The sequence below is a fragment of the Heterodontus francisci genome, chromosome 42 (assembly GCF_036365525.1).
Source record: "Heterodontus francisci isolate sHetFra1 chromosome 42, sHetFra1.hap1, whole genome shotgun sequence".
NCBI lineage: Eukaryota > Metazoa > Chordata > Chondrichthyes > Heterodontiformes > Heterodontidae > Heterodontus > Heterodontus francisci.
Genome location: NC_090412.1, coordinates 14805070 through 14823832, shown reverse-complemented (window position 1 = coordinate 14823832; position 18763 = coordinate 14805070). Strand labels below are relative to the sequence as shown.

Below are 18763 nucleotides of genomic sequence, written 5' to 3'. Positions count from 1 at the left end.
TTTACGCTTTAGATCAAATAGATGAAAACCTGAAGTTGGCTTTACAAAAAGACTTGAATGCTATGGCACCTGGCCTTACAGTACAGGTAAATGAAACATTCCTTGACTTTACAATATCTTGTCAGGGTCTACTGGATGTGCATTTTGCCTATACTCACTAACTATAGAGAGTCTATGCAATTTTTGTTTTATTACTTTCCAGGTCTGGTTTTTATCATTTTCAATTCCTCCACTCGAATTGAATTCCAACTGAATTTGATGTGATACTTTCCATCTCCAAAGATTTATGCTGTCAAATGGTTTAATAAAGAAAATTAGTTGGGGGAGGAGCATGTTGAGCAGTGTGGTTTTTTTTAACTGTTAGGTTTTTTTCTGAAAAAACAACCTTTCAAGTATTTTGTCCCTTGCAGTATGAGATTTATGGAACTTCCAATATTTAAGTTCAGGGGGATTGGTGTATTTAACATGCTGAAGTCTTGGGGAATTTTAAGTACCACTGGAACTATGAGAGTCTCTGTTGAAAGATCCATTTCTTAGTAATTGTACTTTTCTTGCGAACCAACAGGCTGTTCGAGTTACAAAACCTAAGATTCCAGAGGCAATTAGAAGAAATTTTGAACTTATGTAAGTTGGTTGTTTCACAAATTATGTGCATTAGTAACTGTATTAAATCTTGGATCAACTGTTCATCGGAATTTATTGTTTCAGAAATGAAAGTTTGAAACATAGGGGTCCAACACTTACAAGTTTGTTAATGGTTAAATGAACATACTCCCTGGAGCATACAGCGATGCTTCGCTATAGAAGACTGAACATTGTAGTTCTTAAGCTCAACTTTATAAATCATCCAACACTCTTTTTAGTGTATCTCTCCTTGTTAAATATTTCCAACTATGTTCCATGATCTTTGCACACACTTGGTTGTACCAGTTTTTATCAAGTTGTTCCATGGCCCAGTTGGAACTGCTGCCGTTTAAATCAAGCAAAAGAACAGAATCCCCTTGTCCTCACTTTCCACCCCATCAGCCTCCATATCCAAAGGATCATCCTCTGCCATTTCCGCCACCTCCAGCGTGATGCCACTACCAAACACATCTTCCCCTCCCTTCCCCTGTCAGCATTCTGAAGGGATCGTTCCCTCCGTGACACCCTGGTCCACTCCTCCATTACCCCCACCACCTCGTCCCCTTCCCATGGCATCTTCCCCTGCAATCGCAGGAGGTGTAATACCTGTCCATTTACCTCCTCTCTCCTCAGTATCCCAGGTCTCAAACGCTCCTTTTCAGATGAAACAGCTATTTACTTGTACTTCTTTCAATGTAGCATACTGTATTCGCTGATCACAATGTGGTGGTCTCTCCATTGGGGAGACGAAACGCAGACTGGGTGACCACTTTGCGGAACACCTCTGTTCTGTCCGAAAGCAGGACCCTGAGCTTCCGGTTGCTTGCCATTTCAACAGACCCCCCTGCTCTCATGCTCACATCTCTGTCCTGGGATTGCTGCAGTGTTCCAGTGAACATCAATGCGAGCTCGAGGAACAGCATCTCATTTACCGATTTAAGCACGCTACAGCTTGCCGGACTGAACATTGAGTTCAATAATTTCAGAGCATGACTTTTATATTTAGTTTTTTCTTTTTTTATATATTTTTTTTGTTTATTTTATTACATCTTCGTTTGTTCAGTTTGCTTACCCACTTTTTATTCCATGTTTGTACTTGCAGCTGTTCAATTTTCAGTCCGTTAACATCCTATCTATACTATTGCTTTGTCTTTCAACACGCCATTAACATATTGTTTGCCTTTGCTCAGCTATTGTGTGACCTTGTCCTATCTACACCTCCTTTTGTTATCTCTTGCCCTACCCCCACTTTACTTGCTTATAACCTTTTTACATTTCTAATATTTGCCAGTTCTGAAAAAAGGGTCACTGACCTGAAACGTTAACTCTGCTTCTCTCTCCACAGATGCTTTCAGACCTGCTGAGTATTTCCAGCATTTCTTATTTTTATTTGATTTCCAGCATCATCAGTATTTTGCTTTTATAAAAGAACAGAATGTACCTTTTATGGCTGGTCTACCGACAAGCTAGTCTGTAAGCATTTATGGGTGTATTCAATGCATTTAACCTCAATCAAGATGTTTATGACCTCTGTAAAGACTTCCACAGTTGGCAAACTTCTGCAGGTTTGTAACTTTGGGACTTAATGCAAAATAGATTGCTAATTTGCACTTGATCCCTTTAAATTATGTCAACACAGAAACATGTGCGCGCAAACACAGATGTACATGTACACATACCACTGGATTTAGATATTGCAGTATGTCATTTTTGACTTCTGGAATTCCTTGCTTGGAGTACAAATATTGACTGCCAAAACTTTTATATTGGGTTTTCACCTGGGAGACCTAGCAGTTATTACAGAGCACTATGTTTGTGACTTGTTGGTAGACCTCTTCGCTTTGTCATTTTCTACATTTTTTTGGACATTGTTTATTTCAGGGAAGCAGAGAAGACAAAGTTGCTTATTTCTACACAGAGGCAAAAGGTTGTAGAACAAGAGGCTGAAACTGAAAGGAAACGAGCTATTATTGGTATGTGTGTCCGTTTAGAGAATCTCTTGAGTTGAAAATTTAACTTGCGCATGTGTGCTGGCATTTCCAGCTGTTGTTGACATTGTGGCATTGCTTTTGCTCTGCACCTGTGGAACTAAAATACCCAGAGTAGACCGGGGAACCCATATCAGAACAATCAGGTAGCGAAGACCAGAGCATTGTAGCCCCTGAGGCGCAACTGTGTGTGTGGTGGTGATTTCTCATGGGAATTGCAGTTTTAACCCTACTTTTGTGTAATTGCAATTTCTAAGGTGTAGTCTGATCCAAGCTGACAATTTAGAAATAAAAGTTGAATGTGGCTGGAAAATAAAATTTTTTCAGTTTGTTTTGTGAAGTTTGGCTCATTAAATATAATCTCTGAGCTTATGGTGGGGTTTTATGTTACCAATGGCAACTGTTGCTGTGATGGGTCAATGGGGGAATCCTTTTGAGGTGCTTTGATGACCTGGGACACTGTCACCAAAGACAGCTGGCCAGGTGGGCCCAGGCCTAGATGAATGACCAACTGGCCAAGGAGGAAATCTCTCCTGCAAATAACTCTGAAGAAGGATTGAGGGTTTAGAGTGGGAAGAATAAACTAGGTAATCCATGTACTGACAAAATAATGTGGACAGAAGAAAAAAAATTTCAAATGGCAATCGGTTCAAGTCATGCTATGAAAAGCCAAACTTCACAAAAAGGTTTATTAATGCACAGCCTCCGACTTGAGATTTTTATGATCTCATAGATTGTTGATGTCAAAGATTTTTTTGAACAGAAATTCAGTGGCTATAGTGTGAAGTTTTGTGTTGGAATTGCTTTCCATGTACAAAGATCACATTGTTTGTAGTTTTCTTTATCCGCTTCTCTTGTTTGGGACTGCGTGAGCTCTGACTGAAAAAGCACCAAGATGGCTTTTACTGTCCTGCTGTAACTCAGTCATAGAATGTTACAGAAGGAGGCCTTTCAGCCCATCATGTCGGTGTCGGCTCTTGAAAGACTGTATCCCGTTAGTCCCAACCTCACCACTCTTTCCCCATGGCCCTGCAATTTTTTCTTTTCAAATATAGTTGTCTCCTTGCCCCTTGGTGCGATCTAAAATCCTTTTTCAGCTCTGCTTTATTTGAAATTGTTCGCTTTATTAAATGCAACTTGTAAGTTTGTAAGGAAGCTGATGCATGAAGGACAGTTTTGGTGATGGCAGCAGCACCCACAAACAACATTTATGAGGTCTGAAAAAGAAGGTATGCAACAAATTTATATTGTAACAATCACAACCATTTATCTCCTGCAACATCAGAGATCTGAAAATAATCCTGTCAGTTTTGTTTTTTGGCAACCTCAATATAGCAAAGTTACTTAACATGGGTCATCTTGTTTTTGTTGTATAGAAAGGGAGCATGCTTCCCATGAGACTGAGTTCCTGAGCCTCACAGGCACAATTGAGTGAAAGAATTACTAAATTATGCCTTTTTTTTTTAGGGCCAATGTTGGTTTGTTTTTGCAAGACCTTAAATGCAGTAGCTAGAGTCCATGTTCACTCCAGTGAATAATATCAGTTTCTTTACAATGATTATTTCAATGCTATAGATTATAATTTAATCATCTGTGACTAGAGAATAAATTTAACTTCAAACCATAATGCTAGTTTAAATTTTAGTGTTGACCCATTGTTTTGCTGCCAAATCCTTCAGGCATCTTAATGTTATTGACCGTTTAATTAACTGCACACAATTTAACATGCAGTTAACTAAGGTGTATGTTTCTTGAACAAAAACAAGAAATGCTGGAATCACTCAGCAGGTCTGGCAGCATCTGTGGAAAGAGAAGCAGAGTTAACGTTTCGGGTCAGTGACCCTTCTTCGGAACTGACAAATATTAGAAAAGTCACAGATTATAAGCAAGTGAGGTGGGGTTGGGGCAAGAGATAACAAAGGAGAAGGTGCAGATTAGACCAGGCCACATAGCTGACCAAAAGGTCACTGAACAAAGGCAAACAATATGTTAATGGTGTGTTGAAAGACAAAGCATTAGTACAGATTAGGTGTGAATACACTGAATATTGAACAGCAGCAAGTGCAAACCTGAAAAAAACAGTGGGTAAGCAAACTGAACAAACTAAGATGAAATGAAATAAATGCAAAAAAAGATTGTAAAAAATGTAAAAAAGAATGTAAAAAAAAAAGGGAAGAAAAAATAACTAAAAATGAAAGTAAAATGGGGGGCTGTCATGCTCTGAAATTATTGAACTCAATGTTCAGTCCGGCAGGCTATAGTGTGCCTAATTGGTAGATGAGATGCTGTTCCTCGAGCTTGCGTTGATGTTCACTGGAACACTGCAGCAATCCCAGGACAGAGATGTGAGCATGAGAGCAGGGGGGAGTGTTGAAATGGCAAGCAACCGGAAGCTCAGGGTCCTGCTTGCGGACTGAGCGGAGATGTTCCGCAAAGCGGTCGCCCAGTCTGCGTTTGGTCTCCCCAATGTAGAGGAGACCACACTGTGAGCAGCGAATACAGTATACCACATTGTAAGAAGTACAAGTAAATCGCTGCACTAATGCTTTGTCTTTCAACACACCATTAACATATTGTTTGCCTTTGCTCCGTGACCTTTTGGTCAGCTATGTGGCCTGGTCCAATCTGCACCTTCTCCTTTGTTATCTCTTGCCCCACCCCCCCACCTCACTTGCTTATAATCTGTGACTTTTCTAATATTTGTCAGTTCCGATGAAGGGTCACTGACCCGAAACGTTAACTCTGCTTCTCTTTCCACAGATGCTGCCAGACCTGCTGAGTGATTCCAGCATTTCTTGTTTTTGTTTCAGATTTCCAGCATCCGCAGTATTTTGCTTTTATTTGTATGTTTCTTGACCTTTTCTCTGAATATTTTGAATTCAATACAAATCATTGCAAAGAACTACTATGAATGTAAGTTTGTTGTATGTTAGAGAGGTATGGAGTTTGTCCTGTAACACTATAGTTTGAAAGTTTGCAAAAGAAAGTGCTACAGGAGATGCTTGGTATTTTTACCACATTGTGTATGTGATGTGTTACGGTCAAGTGCGGTGGGGTTGAAGGGCATCCCTCTTTTCTCTCTCCTTGTTTGACCATAGCAGATTTAATTCTTAAAGTGAATATACTTGCCAATTCAGTAGGTATTTGGTTCTTATGATCATAGCAAGTAAATAATCACAGGTTTTCTTGAATTAACAAAGAGGTTAACTTTATTGTACCTAAACCGAACGAGTAAAAATAACACGCCGACTTTCACACACGCTCATACTAGAGGTTTACAGACACACGTAGGTTAGAGTGGGGGAAAGGTAGAGTTAGAGTCCATTTTAAAAAAAAAGTATACAGTCTGAAGTTTGTTGATTGGAAGTTCGGCTGGCTTCCAGCTGAATTCAGTGGTCCTGAGGCTTTTAGTTTGAAGAGGAGATGACTGGTTTGGTGAGTCTTGTGGAAATAGCGAGGTGGATGTTTTCCTCTGATGGGGTTTCTGATTGTAGCCGGCGACTGCAAAGGTGGTCAGTCAACAAATAGGGTTTGAAAGTTTTCAAGCTAGAATAGAGAGAGACACCAACCCCCACTTAGGGTCTGCTCATGTCAGAGTCCAGTTGTTTCTCCCCGGTTGCAGAGAAAACACCAGCTTAAAACCACAGAACAAAGAACAGTACAGCACAGGAACAGGCCATTCGGCCCTCCAAGCCTTGATCTTGATGCCTGCCTAAACTAACACCTTCTGCACTTCCGGAGCCCATATCCCTCTATTCCCTTCCTATTCATATATTTGTCAAGATGTCTCTTAAAGGTCGCTATCGTATCTGCTTCCACCACTTCCCCTGGCAGCAAGTTCCAGGCACTCTCCACCCTCTGTAAAAATAAAAAAACTTGCCTCGCACAACCGCTCTAAACTTTGCCCCTCGCACCTTAAACCTATGTCCCCTAGTAACTGACTCTTCCACCCTGGGAAAAAGCTTCTGACTATCCACTCTGTCCATGCCGCTTATAACTTTGTAAATCTCTATCATGTCGCCCCTCCACCTCTGTCGTCCCAGTGAAAACAATCCGACTTTTTCCAACCTCTCCTCATAGCTAATGCCCTCCAGACCAGGCAACATCCTGGTAAACCTCCTCTGTACCCTCTCCAAAGCCTCCAAGTCCTTCTGGTAGTGTGGCGACCAGAATTGCACGCAATGTTTTAAGTGTGGCCTAACTAAGGTTCTGTACAGCTGCAACATGACTTGCCAATTTTTATACTCTATGCCCTGACTGATGAAGACAAGCATGCCGTATGCCTTCTTGACTACCTTATCCACCTGCGTTGCCACTTTCAATGACCTGTGGACCTGTACGCCCAGATCTCTCTGCCTGTCAATACTCCTAAGGGTTCTGCCATCTACTGTATACTTCCCACCTGCATTAGACCTTCCAAAATGCATTACCTCACATTTGTCTGGATTAAACTCCATCTGCCATTTCTCCACCCAAGTCTCCAACCAATCAATATCCTGCTGTATCCTCTGACAATCCTCATTACTGTCCGCAACTCCACCAACCTTTTGTGTTGTCCGCCAACTTACTAATCAGACCAACTACATTTTCCTCCAAATCATTTATATATACTACAAACAGCAAAGGTCCCAGCACTGTTCCCTGTGAAACACCACTAGTCACATCCCTCCATTCAGAAAAACACCCATCCACTGCTACCCTCTGTCTTCTATGACTGAGCCACTTCTGTATCCATCTTGCCAGCTCACCTCTGATCCCATGTGACTTCACCTTTTGTACCAGTCTGCCATGCGGGACCTTGTCAAAGGCTTTACTAAAGTCCATACAGATAACATCCACTGCCCTGCCTTCATCAATCATCTTCGTCACTTCCTCAAAAAACTCAATCAAATTAGTAAGACACGACCTCCCCTTCACAAAACCATGCTCTGTCTCGCTAATAAGTTCGTTTGTTTCCAAATGGGAGTAAATCCTGTTCCAAAGAATCCTCTCTAATAATTTCCCTACCACTGACGTAAGGCTCACCGGCCTATAATTTCCTGGATTATCCTTGCCACCCTTCTTAAACAAAGGCACAACATTGGCTATTCTCCAGTCCTCTGGGACCTCCCCTGTAGCCAATGAGGATGCAAAGATTTCTGTCAAGGCCCCAGCAATTTCTTCCCTTGCCTCCCTCAGTATTCTAGGGTAGATCCCATCAGGCCTTGGGGACTTATCTACCTTAATGCTTTGCAAGACACCCAACACCACCTCCTTTTTGATAATGAGATGACTGAGACTATCTACACACCCTTCCCTAGGCTCATCATCCACCAAGTCCTTCCCTTTGGTGAATACTGATGCAAAGTTTCCATTTAGCATCTCACCCATTTCCTCTGGCTCCACACATTGATTCCCATCTCTGTCCTTGAGTGGGCCAACCCTTTCCCTGGTTACCCTCTTGCTCTTTATATATGTATAAAAAGCCTTGGGATTTTCCTTAATCCTGTTTGCCAATGACTTTTCATGACCCCTTTTAGCCCTCCTAACTCTTTGCTTAAGTTCCTTCCTACTGTCTTTATATTCCTCAAGTGCTCCATCTGTTCCTAGCCTTCCAGCCCTTACAAATGCTTCCTTTTTCTTTTTGATTAGGCTGACAATATCCCTTGTTATCCAAGCTTCCTGAAACTTGCCAAACTTGTCTGTCTTCCTCACAGAAACATGCTGGTCCTGGATTCTAAACAGCTGACGTTTGAAAGACTCCCACATGTCAGATGTTAATTTATCCTCAAACAGCTGCCCCCAATCTAAATTCTTTAGTTCCTGCCTAATATTGTTATAATTAGCCTTCCCCCAATTTAGCACCTTCACCTGAGGACTACTCTTATCCTTATCCACAAGTACCTTAAAACTTATGGAATTATGGTCACTGCTCCTAAAATGCTCCCCCACTGAAACTTCGACCACCTGGCCGGGCTCATTCCCCAATACCAGGTCCAGAATGGCCCCATCCCTAGTTGGACTATCCACATACTGTTTCAAGAAGCCCTCCTGGATGCTCCTCACAAATTCTGCCCCATCCAAGCCCCTAGCACTAAGTGAGTCCCAGTCAATATTGGGGAAGTTAAAATCACCCACCACCACAACCCTGTTACCTTTACATCTTTCCAAAATCTGTCTACATATCTGCTCCTCTACCTCCCGCTGGCTGTTGGGAGGCCTGTAGAAAACCCCCAACATCGTGACTGCACGCTTCCTATTCCTGAGCTCCACCCATATTGCCTCGCTGCATGACCCCTCTGAGGTGCCCTCCCGCAGTACAGCTGTGATATTCTCCTTAACCAGTAATGCAACTCCCCCACCCCTTTTACATCCCCCTCTATCCCACCTGAAGCTTCTAAATCCTGGAACATTTAGCTGCCAATCCTGCCCTTCCCTCAACCAAGTCTCTAATAGCAACAACATCATATTTTCCAAGTACTAATCCAAGCTCTAAGTTCATCAGGGGAAGGGCTTGTCACATGACAGTCATTCAAACATAGCAGTTAGCAGTATTTCTTCTTTCTAAAGAAAGAGAACAGACAGTTCCTTTAAACTTCCGGGGTCTTGGTTCTTGCTGGGGAATTAGCAGACATTTTGTGTTTCTCCTCACTGTCCTTTGCAATGTAGGATACAGTGTCGCAAACTAGGTGATCTTAAGCTGAAAGGATGGCTTTGCTGGCAGCTTGTTATTTTAAAAAAAAAAAGTCTGATACAAATTCAGATTTCCAGCCAGTGGACCATAGAAAATTATTGTTCAACAAAACACACAGATGTAACGGATGCTAATGCTGAGTACCTTTAAATATGAATCCTCAAGTATTGTCCATTAAGAATACAGTTAATATCAATGTCACAAAAGGCATAATTATTTTTGGGTTTATCAGACATTTTTTGTACAGTTGTCAGGTCTGATCTTGGGCCATCAGGAAATTGAGAAATACTGACTGCTTAAACATTCTTATTAAAAATCATGCTTGGGTTTTGCGGACTTGTGCATTACAGTACATTTAAATGTGTCTCTGCTTTTTTAATATACAGAGGCAGAAAAAGTTGCACAAGTAGCACAGATTCAATTCCAGCAAAAGATTATGGAAAAGCAAACGCAGAAGAAGATTTCAGAAATTGAAGGTAAGTATTTTGGCAACATCTGGTCATCATTCAAAGTGCACACATTCAAATTAGTTCAGCGTGGGAGATGGCATGCTCTGTATCTTAACCCTGTTCGTTTGAATCTTAACTGTCCAGTCATATATGGCCAGATGCCCATACACATGAAACTAAGCTTCGAAGTATCTTAACTATCCATCTAATTCACTTTTTTTTTTTTTTTCTCCACCCCCCCCCCCCAATTTCTCTCCTCCTCTAAAAGACATGGACTTACTTCTGGGTGCAATTCCATGAGTGTCAGACATTCTCCAGTAACTGACTGAAATGGGCTGTAGTCCTTAGTGAGTGGTAGAGGGCTATTTGACCATCAGGGCCATGATGACAATTGTTTCTCCGTCATTGTTGAATAGTGATCACAAGCTAGAATCCTGCTACATTTTTTTCCCTTCGGGGGCACTTGAACCAGTTTTAGCAGTCTAACGTTAACTTTCATATCGAACCTGAGGCCTTCAGACTGTGTGGTCAACTCTTTACTGAATAAACAGCAAGCATCGTTGAGGAGCTCTGAAAATGGATTCTGAGATAAGTCAGGAATACAGCCCACTCAGAAAATCTTGGTAGAACTGCCTCACATGACGACCATCTTTCTCCCTCAAGGGACAGAGCTCTTGAAGCCACCACTTGGGACAGTATCGATGATTCTTTGAGTTTATGTCCAAAGAGTTTGAATCACAAGTCATCGGGGGCTCATGGCTTAAGATTTTCCTCTATGCTGTCTCAGTATTTCCCTTTAATACACAATTCTTTTTGGAGCTTCTCATCACCCACTCAGAATGTCAATAATCATCGATCATGTAAAAAACTGAAGCTAGTTTGTTTGGAAATCTCAAATCTGCAGACCAGCCAAGACTTTTTCAGTGTAAATGAAACCTTCCCTTTTCCCTGTCCCCCATGATGTAGAATATGAATGCAGTAATATGAAATATAGACTTTAGCCAACAATTTGTTTTAAAAACAATGTATACTGTAAAACATTTTTTTAACAAGATTTCCATTGAATCAGTTAGGAAGGAAGATTATACACATTTAGATTTGAACGAAAGCAATACTCCAAGTATTTAAAGTAATGCAACAGACAGTAGTGGGGGGGAAAAAGGGTGACGTCAGAGATACCGGCTGATATAAGTTGCATGAAGTAGAACTTTTATATGAAAATCTGCCCCAGTAGCCGGAATTCACCCACTCTTATTCTTCCACTTTGCGAGGTTACCTCATTCTGGTATAGCAGTCTAACGTTAACCTTTTTCTTGATATGGCAGTTTCAAAACTGAGCACTGGAAGAAATGTGGGCTACTGTATTAGTTCACTGTACTCTGCATTGGTGAATCAATGGCAGTGTGCAGTCACTACATGGATTAAATGTTAAAATACTTGTTTTCTGCTGTAATTCCCGGATGGCATTCCATGTTTAAATTGAGAAGTAGAGATTTAATCTCTTTGGTTTGCTTGCAGATACTACTTTTTTAGCTAAAGAAAAAGCTAGAGCAGATGCAGACTTCTACACTGCTCAGAAAACTGCACAAGCCAACCAGGTATGAAACCTTTTTTTCTGTGCGCTTGATTTCCCTAGATAATCGCAGAATGCAAACAACAAGGTTATATATGTTCCATTGTAGAATAATTGTAATGAAAGAGAAGATTGGAAATGTTTGGAATCCATTCTGAGACAGGATAAACTGTCACCTAGAAGAGCACAGATTAATCAAGGATAGTCAGCATCGATTTGTTAAGGGAAGATCTTGTCTGACTATATGTTGTTTGAATTTTTTGAAGTAGCAGGGAAGATTGATGAGGGTAGCGCAGTTGATGTGGTCTACATGGGTTTTAGCAAGGCTTTTGACGATGTCCCACATGGCAGACTTTTTTATTTTATAAAAAGCCCAAGGGATCCAGGGAAATGCAGCAAGGTGGATACAAAATTGGCTCAGCGGCAGGAAACAAAGGGTTGACTGTTTTTGTGACTGAGGAAGGCTGTTTACAGTGGCGTTCTGCAGGGCTCAGTCCCCTGCTTTTTGTGGTTATATATTAACGATTTAGCCGTAAATGTAGGGGGCATGATCAAGACGTTTGCAGATGACACAAAGATTAGCCGTGTGGTAGATAGCAAGGAGGATGGCCGTAGGCTGCAGGAAGATATCGATGGTCTGGTCAGGGGGGCAAAAACTGGCAAATGGAATTCAACCAAGAGAAGTGTGAGGTGATGCATTTGGGGCAGTCAAATAAGGCAAAGGGATACGCAATTAATGGGAGAATAGAGTTGTAGAGGAAGTGAGGGTCCTTTGAGTGAATGTCCACAGCTCCCTGAAGGTAGCAGGGCAGGTTGATAAGGTGCTTAAAAAGGTATATGGAATCCTTTCCTTTATTAGCTGAGGTATAGAATATAAGAGCAGGGAGGATTAGACTCGGCTTGTTTTGCGGCCGGCACAGACACAATGGGCCAAGTGGCCTCTTTCTGTGCCGTAAACTTTCTATAATTCTATGTGTAAATACACTGGAACTATGCTGCTCAGCAATGTATAGAAAGAGTCCCTGTTTTACCAATTTTTTTTCAGTCTATAGATCCTGCTTTGATCTGAAACAGTCTCCCATATTCCCCCAACAAGCTTTGATGGGTATGGACATTTCATGTATATGTCTCCATTCCAATCAACTGTTTGGTTAGAGAAGACTCAGGCCATGTCACTCTGGTGTGCAATTGTAATTGATCATCTGAATTTTTTTTCAATGACTTAGTCACTGAATGCTGTTGACACTATGGAAGCTATGTTTAGACGGTGTCATTGTTCACTTTATCACCTACCAAGTTACCTTTCAATTATGACGGCAATCATTTTTGAACCACAATGTAGAAATTGTTCATCTTTCACTTCATTAAAGAAATGTTCCACACTTCCACTCCATTTTACTAACTGCATCATTTAGCGGGCAAATATTTGGAGTCATAATCCACCAGCATATGGCTTGACATGAGAAGTATGTAACTGATTACAATGGAATTTACAAGATAGAATTGTGTGTTAAAATAATGGCATCGGCAATAGACACTTGCCAAATAATTTATAGGATCTTAAATTTACTTTTTAAGATGTGAAATACAGTTGTCTGCAGCATATGCAGTGCACATTTGTTGTGCTCGAATAGTGAAGAGTTTTGATTTTGAGTTGGTGATTCTAAAATATTACCTCTTTCTTTATCAGTAAAATTCTTGGGATAAGTAATAGAAGTAGGTGTAGGCCATTCAGCCTCTTGAGCCTGCAACACCATTCAATAAGATGATGGCCGATCTGATCATGGCTTCCACTCCTTTCCTGCCTGTTTTTCCTTTCTCCCTCCTCCTTTTTCTCCCCCCCCAAAATAACCCTTGACTCCCTTGTAGATCAAAAATCTGCCTAACTCAGATGTTTGAGCTGTGTTTGTTTGAGTAGAAGATACCTGTGGACATGGGCAAATGTTACTCTGTTAAATATGCAAAGTTTACACTTTCTTTAAAATAATACATTGAATAAATTTTACAATTCTTAGAGAACAGAGGAGAGAAAAAAGTGTTCAGTTTTTCATGGAAAGAAAGTGAATCGTGATGAGGACTCGAGTTCTTTGCAGCCATTAGTTATATGCTATTTATTATGATTAGTGGGTATGGGATTATTCATATATCAGAACTGAAGTGAGAATTTCTCTTTTTTTTTTCTAACAATAGATGAAACTGACGAAAGAGTATTTGGAGCTGGCTAAATACCAAGCAATTTCAGCAAATAGCAAGATTTATTTTGGCAGTGACATCCCAGACATGTTTGTGGATACCAACCTCTTTCAGCAAAACACTGAAAGGAGGACTGAGGAAGCTTCCTCCAGTAAGGATAAGGACCAGGTGATGGCTGCACCTAAAGCAACATCAAGCAAGAAACAAAAAAATGCAATAAAGGACTCCACAGAGACTGCAACTTAGTCTGAGCATATGTGAAAGATGACCGTGCTTTGTTAAATATTGCAGAATATGGATAATACAACATTGGATTATGCTCGCATGGATTCTGGTATGACAACCATCAGATTGGGTGCAGCATTATATTAAGGGGTACTCTGTTTTATACAAAAATATTGGAATGACAACAGGATGAAATTTTGACATGTTACCGATGACTAAAACTCTGGCTATGCTCAGTGTTCCTAAACACTTAATCCACGCCAAAAGCTGCTGTATGTCTGATACAAAATGTTGCGCCTAACTGAAAGCTGATTGTGGCATTCTGTGAATTTACGAAAACCTGTAATAAGGATTACTTTGTGTATTTGTAAGGCCATCACAGGGTTATGATTGGAATACCTAAAACGCAATAAATGTGATTTTGGTTATGATCAAATCAAGAGGAAAATGATTGACAACTGTGAAGAAATCTTTTTTAAAAACTTGGACAAACTACAACACTCTTGCAAACAGATCAGTGGAATTGGAAAATACATTTTAGAATGATCAAGATGCTGTTATATTTCAGCAATTCACATGTCCCTATTCACATTTGTTATCCGAAATGATGAAAACCAAGCTCCCCAGTCACCAGTTGGCTAATGCCATAATCTGTATTAAATGTTTTATTTCCAAGAGGGTACTTCACTTTATACTGCCTCCCAAAAATACATTGGCAGTAGTCCTGTATGACTCTATTTTTGGAAGGCAGTAAAAAGATGTTGGCCTCCAGACTGTTAAATCTGCAACAGGAATCTTTAGGTAGTTTTGGTAGGGGGAAGTGTTGACTTTTGATGGTGTATCATTGTTGAAGGTGGGTTTGGATCCTGATGCTTACGGGTTTTTGGAAACTGTTTTGGAGTTGTCATGTTTCCTGCAGTGTGAATTTTGGAAAATAATTTTTTGCGAAGCCATTTTTCAATTTGTAACATTTTTTTACACTGACTAGAACTCGTCCATTTGCAGGGATATAACTGCTATTGAATGCTTTGGTGCACAGGTACTTGTGTCCCTTTAACTCTTAAAATGCAAGTAGCCATTCTGATTGTGGGAACCAGTACAGCCAGGGTCGAAGATTTGCTGTAGCCATCCAAGACTGAGCCATAAGTATAGGCAATGATGCAGAATTTCTTCTATTCCATTAATAGCATTTTTAAATGAGCTCTCACATATGTTGCTTAGTTGTTGGAAAAACTAAAATGAACTTAAAATAAATATTACATTTTGATGTATTGGCTGAATTGCAGGCAAATGTTAAAGGTACTTTTCCTTAAACATAACCCTACTCTGATCTCTGGGTAACTGGTATATGCAGATACTAATGTTTATTTTTGATAATTCATTACACAATAGAAACATTTAACATCATGCTGAGTAGTTGATAGCCTCTTGTAGTGATCTAGCTTTTATATGCAATGTTTGTATTGAACTGATGCTGATTTCCCCCCCAGATTTCTTAAGGTTTTGATGTGAAAATTGAGTATCGGTTCCAGTGGGTCTGACTTATTTCTCTTCTTATAAATCGGTGCCTGTCTCAAATGATGTACCAAAAAATCTCTTTTTTTAAAAAAAAAACTATATAAGCAACTCTTTGAATTGATTTAAATTTTATTTCATTATATTGGGAATTTGTTGGGTTTTTTAATGTTGCTCCTTTTGGCACTGAATATACAATGCAGATTTGTGTATTAGATTGGTATTTTTAATGTGAACTGTATAAAATCATTTGCACTTAATGGATTCCAAAATTCTGATGTCTTACCTCCGTTGATAAGCATCTAAGATTTTTTTTCTGCATCTGGGCAATGATGGGAATCAGTTTTTAAGTTCACATTACTTTTTGAAACCATCTGTTGTAGGATGCTGATTGATATGCAAGGTGCAACTGTTAAATGCTTTGAACAACTGTCTGGAATTTGGTTTTATGTTTTAAGAACAGTCAAGTTGAAATATCTGGTGAATGGGTTTGAAACATATGAAGAACTTGAGTAGCTCTGTCTAAAACAAATTTTGTAAAGTGAATCTAAAAGGCACAAAATAGACTTTTTCCAATATCTCAAAATAAACTTATTTTGATACCAGATTGCCTGACTCTGCATTATTTGAAAGGGATGGTTCTCTTGTGCATATTTTACATTTGGGTTGTTTTAGAGTAAGTACTGCCATCATCTATGGGGCGGCGCAGTGGTTAGCACCGCAGCCTCACAGCTCCAGGGACCCGGGTTCGATTCCGGGTACTGCCTGTGTGGAGTTTGCAAGTTCTCCCTGTGTCTGCGTGGGTTTCCTCCCACAAGCCAAAAGACTTGCAGGTTGGTAGGTAAATTGGCCATTATAAATTGTCACTAGTATAGGTAGGTGGTAGGGAAATATAGGGACAGGTGGGGATGTTTGGTAGGAATATGGGATTAGTGTAGGATTAGTATAAATGGGTGGTTGATGTTCGGCACAGACTCGGTGGGCCGAAGGGCCTGTTTCAGTGCTGTATCTCCAATCTAATCTATAACAAAAATAGAGTAGCAATTTTAGATTTTAATTACCCCAAGATAGATGGGGAAAAAACATAGTGCTATCAGTAGAAAAGAAGAATTTTTGACATGCAAAGGAGAACTTTTTCAATCAATATGTTTCCAGTCTAATAAGGAAGGAATTCGTACTGTATCTGATTTCTGGGAAATAAAGCAAGGCAAGTGGAGTGTTACAGTAAGAGATCATCTAGCTAACAGTGGCCACACAATTTGATTTAAAGTAATAATGGAAAGAGACCAGAAAATATTGAAGGTAAAAATGCTCAACTGGGGAAGAGCCAATTTCAGTGATTTTTTTTTAAAAGGGCATAGCAGAGGTAGATTGGAAAAGGTGATTGCAGGGCAAAGCAATAACTGAGCAATGCAGGGAAGAAAGTGTTCAAAGTAGGCATTTTCCTTTGAAGCGAAAAGGTAGAGCATCCAAAGGTAATGCAGCCTGGATGACAGGAAATATATGTTAAAATAAAACAAAGAGGAGGCTTATGCCATGGTAGGAACAAGATCCAGTTAATAACCAGGAAGATTGTGGGAAATACAGGAGGGAATTGAAAAAGTTAATATTGGAGGCAGAGAGAGGTTATTTGAAAAAAGGGGTAAACCAGGAAACGACAGACTAGAATAAAAACTGCTGAAAATACTCTGGTCTGGCAGCATCTGTGGAGAGTGAAACAGTGTTGACGTTTCAGGTCGATGACCTTTTGTTAGAAATGTAATAGATTTTGAGCAAATGAAAGGGGGAGGGGGTAGAAGAACAAAAGGGAAGGCCTGTGATGGGGCAGAGGGTGGGAGAGACTAAACATGTCATGGAACAAAAGACAAAGGGGTGGTAATAGTTGTAGTAAAAGACAAAGCATTTGTCCAGAGAGAATGTTACTGGCAGAATAATGAACAGCTCTGTCCGAAAGCAAAGACCTGAAAACAAGTTCAAGACTGGCGCATGGTTTTTTAAAAAAAACACCCCATCAAAATGGGGGTCATGGTCTGAAATTGTTGGAACTCCATATTGAGTCCAGAAGGCTGAAAAGTGCCTCATTGGAAGATGAGATACTGCTCCTTGAGCTTGTGTTGCGCTTCACTGGAACACTGCAGCAGGCTGAGGACAGAAATGGGTGTGAGAGCAAGGCGGTGAATTAAAATGACAAGCGACTGGAAGCTTGGGTCATGCTTGTGGACGAGCAGAGGTGTTCCGCAAAGTGGTTATCCAATCTGCATGTGGTGTCCCCAATGTAAAGGAGGCCACATTGCAAATACAGTATACCAAATTGAAAGCAGTACAAGTGAATTGCTGCTTCACCTGGAAGGAGTGTTTGGGGCCTTGGATGGTGAGAGGAGGTAAAAGGACAGATGTTACACCTCTTGCAAGTGCATGGGAAGAGCATGAGGTGTCAGGGCTGATGGAATATGGACCAGGGTTTCACGAAGGGAGCGGTCCCTTCGGAATGCTGATGGGAGAGGAAGTTGTGTTTCGTGGTGGTGGAAATGGCAGAGGATGATCCTTTGAATGTGGGCACTTCAGTAAGGCTTTTGATAAGGTCCCGCATGGGCGATTGGTTAAGAAGGTAAGAGCCCATGGGATCCAGGGCAATTTGGCAAAGTGGATCTAAAATTGGCTTAGTGGCAGGAGGGCAGAGGGTGATGGTCGAGGGTTGTTTTTGTGAGTGGAAGCCTGTGACCAGTGGTGTACCACAGGGATCGGTGCTGGGACCCTTGCTGTTTGTAGTGTACATTAATGATTTAGACTTGAATATAGGAGGTAAAAGTTTGCAGAAGACATGAAAATTGGTGGTGTCGTAAATGTGAGGAGGAAAGCCTTAGGTTACAGGACGATATAGATGGGCAGAGCAGTGGCAAATGGAACTTAATCCTGAGAAGCGTGAGGTGATGCCTTTTGGGAGGATTAACAAGGCAAGGGAATATACAATGGACGGTAGGACCCTAGGAAGTACAGAAGGTCCGAGGGATCTTGGTGTACTTGTCCATAGATCACTGAAGGCAGCAGCACAGTAGATAAGGTGGTTAGGAAGGCATATGGGATACTTGTCTTTATTAGCCGAGGCATAGAATATAAGAGCAGGGAGGTTAAAATGGAGCTGTATAAACTGCTAGTTAGGTCACAGCTGGAGTACTGTGTACAGTTCTGGTCACCACACTATAGGAAGGATATGATTGCACTGGAGAAGGTGCAGAGTAGTTTCACCAGGATGTTGCCGGGGCTGGAGCATTTCAGTTGTGAAGAGAGACTGAAAAGGCTAGGGTTGTTTTCCTTTGAACAGAGAAGGCTGAGGGGGGACATGATTGAGATATACAAAATTATGAGAGGCATTGATAGATTAGATAGGAAGAAACTTTTTCCCTTAGCGGAGGGGTCAATAACCAGGGGGCAACATTTAAGAAGTATTTAGATGAGTACTTGAAACACCATCGCGTACAAGGCTACGGGCCAAGTGCTGGAAAATGGGGTTAGAATAGTTAGG

At 40.7% G+C, this 18763-nt stretch overlaps 1 protein-coding gene across 5 annotated transcripts in view; it reads left to right on the top strand.

The window, feature by feature from the left end:
- Nucleotides 1-15845, top strand: part of LOC137355462 (erlin-1-like) — a 29785-nt gene extending 13940 nt beyond the window's left edge. For all 5 annotated transcript variants that reach the window (XM_068020604.1, XM_068020606.1, XM_068020605.1 and 2 more), the window contains exons 7-12: nucleotides 13-86; nucleotides 566-624; nucleotides 2506-2597; nucleotides 9672-9761; nucleotides 11253-11332; nucleotides 13498-15845. In XM_068020604.1, the coding sequence (XP_067876705.1) occupies nucleotides 13-86; nucleotides 566-624; nucleotides 2506-2597; nucleotides 9672-9761; nucleotides 11253-11332; nucleotides 13498-13746 (644 nt within the window). In that variant the 3' untranslated portion in view covers nucleotides 13747-15845. The remainder of the gene's footprint in view (nucleotides 1-12; nucleotides 87-565; nucleotides 625-2505; nucleotides 2598-9671; nucleotides 9762-11252; nucleotides 11333-13497) is intronic.
- The last annotated feature ends 2918 nt before the right edge of the window (nucleotides 15846-18763 follow it).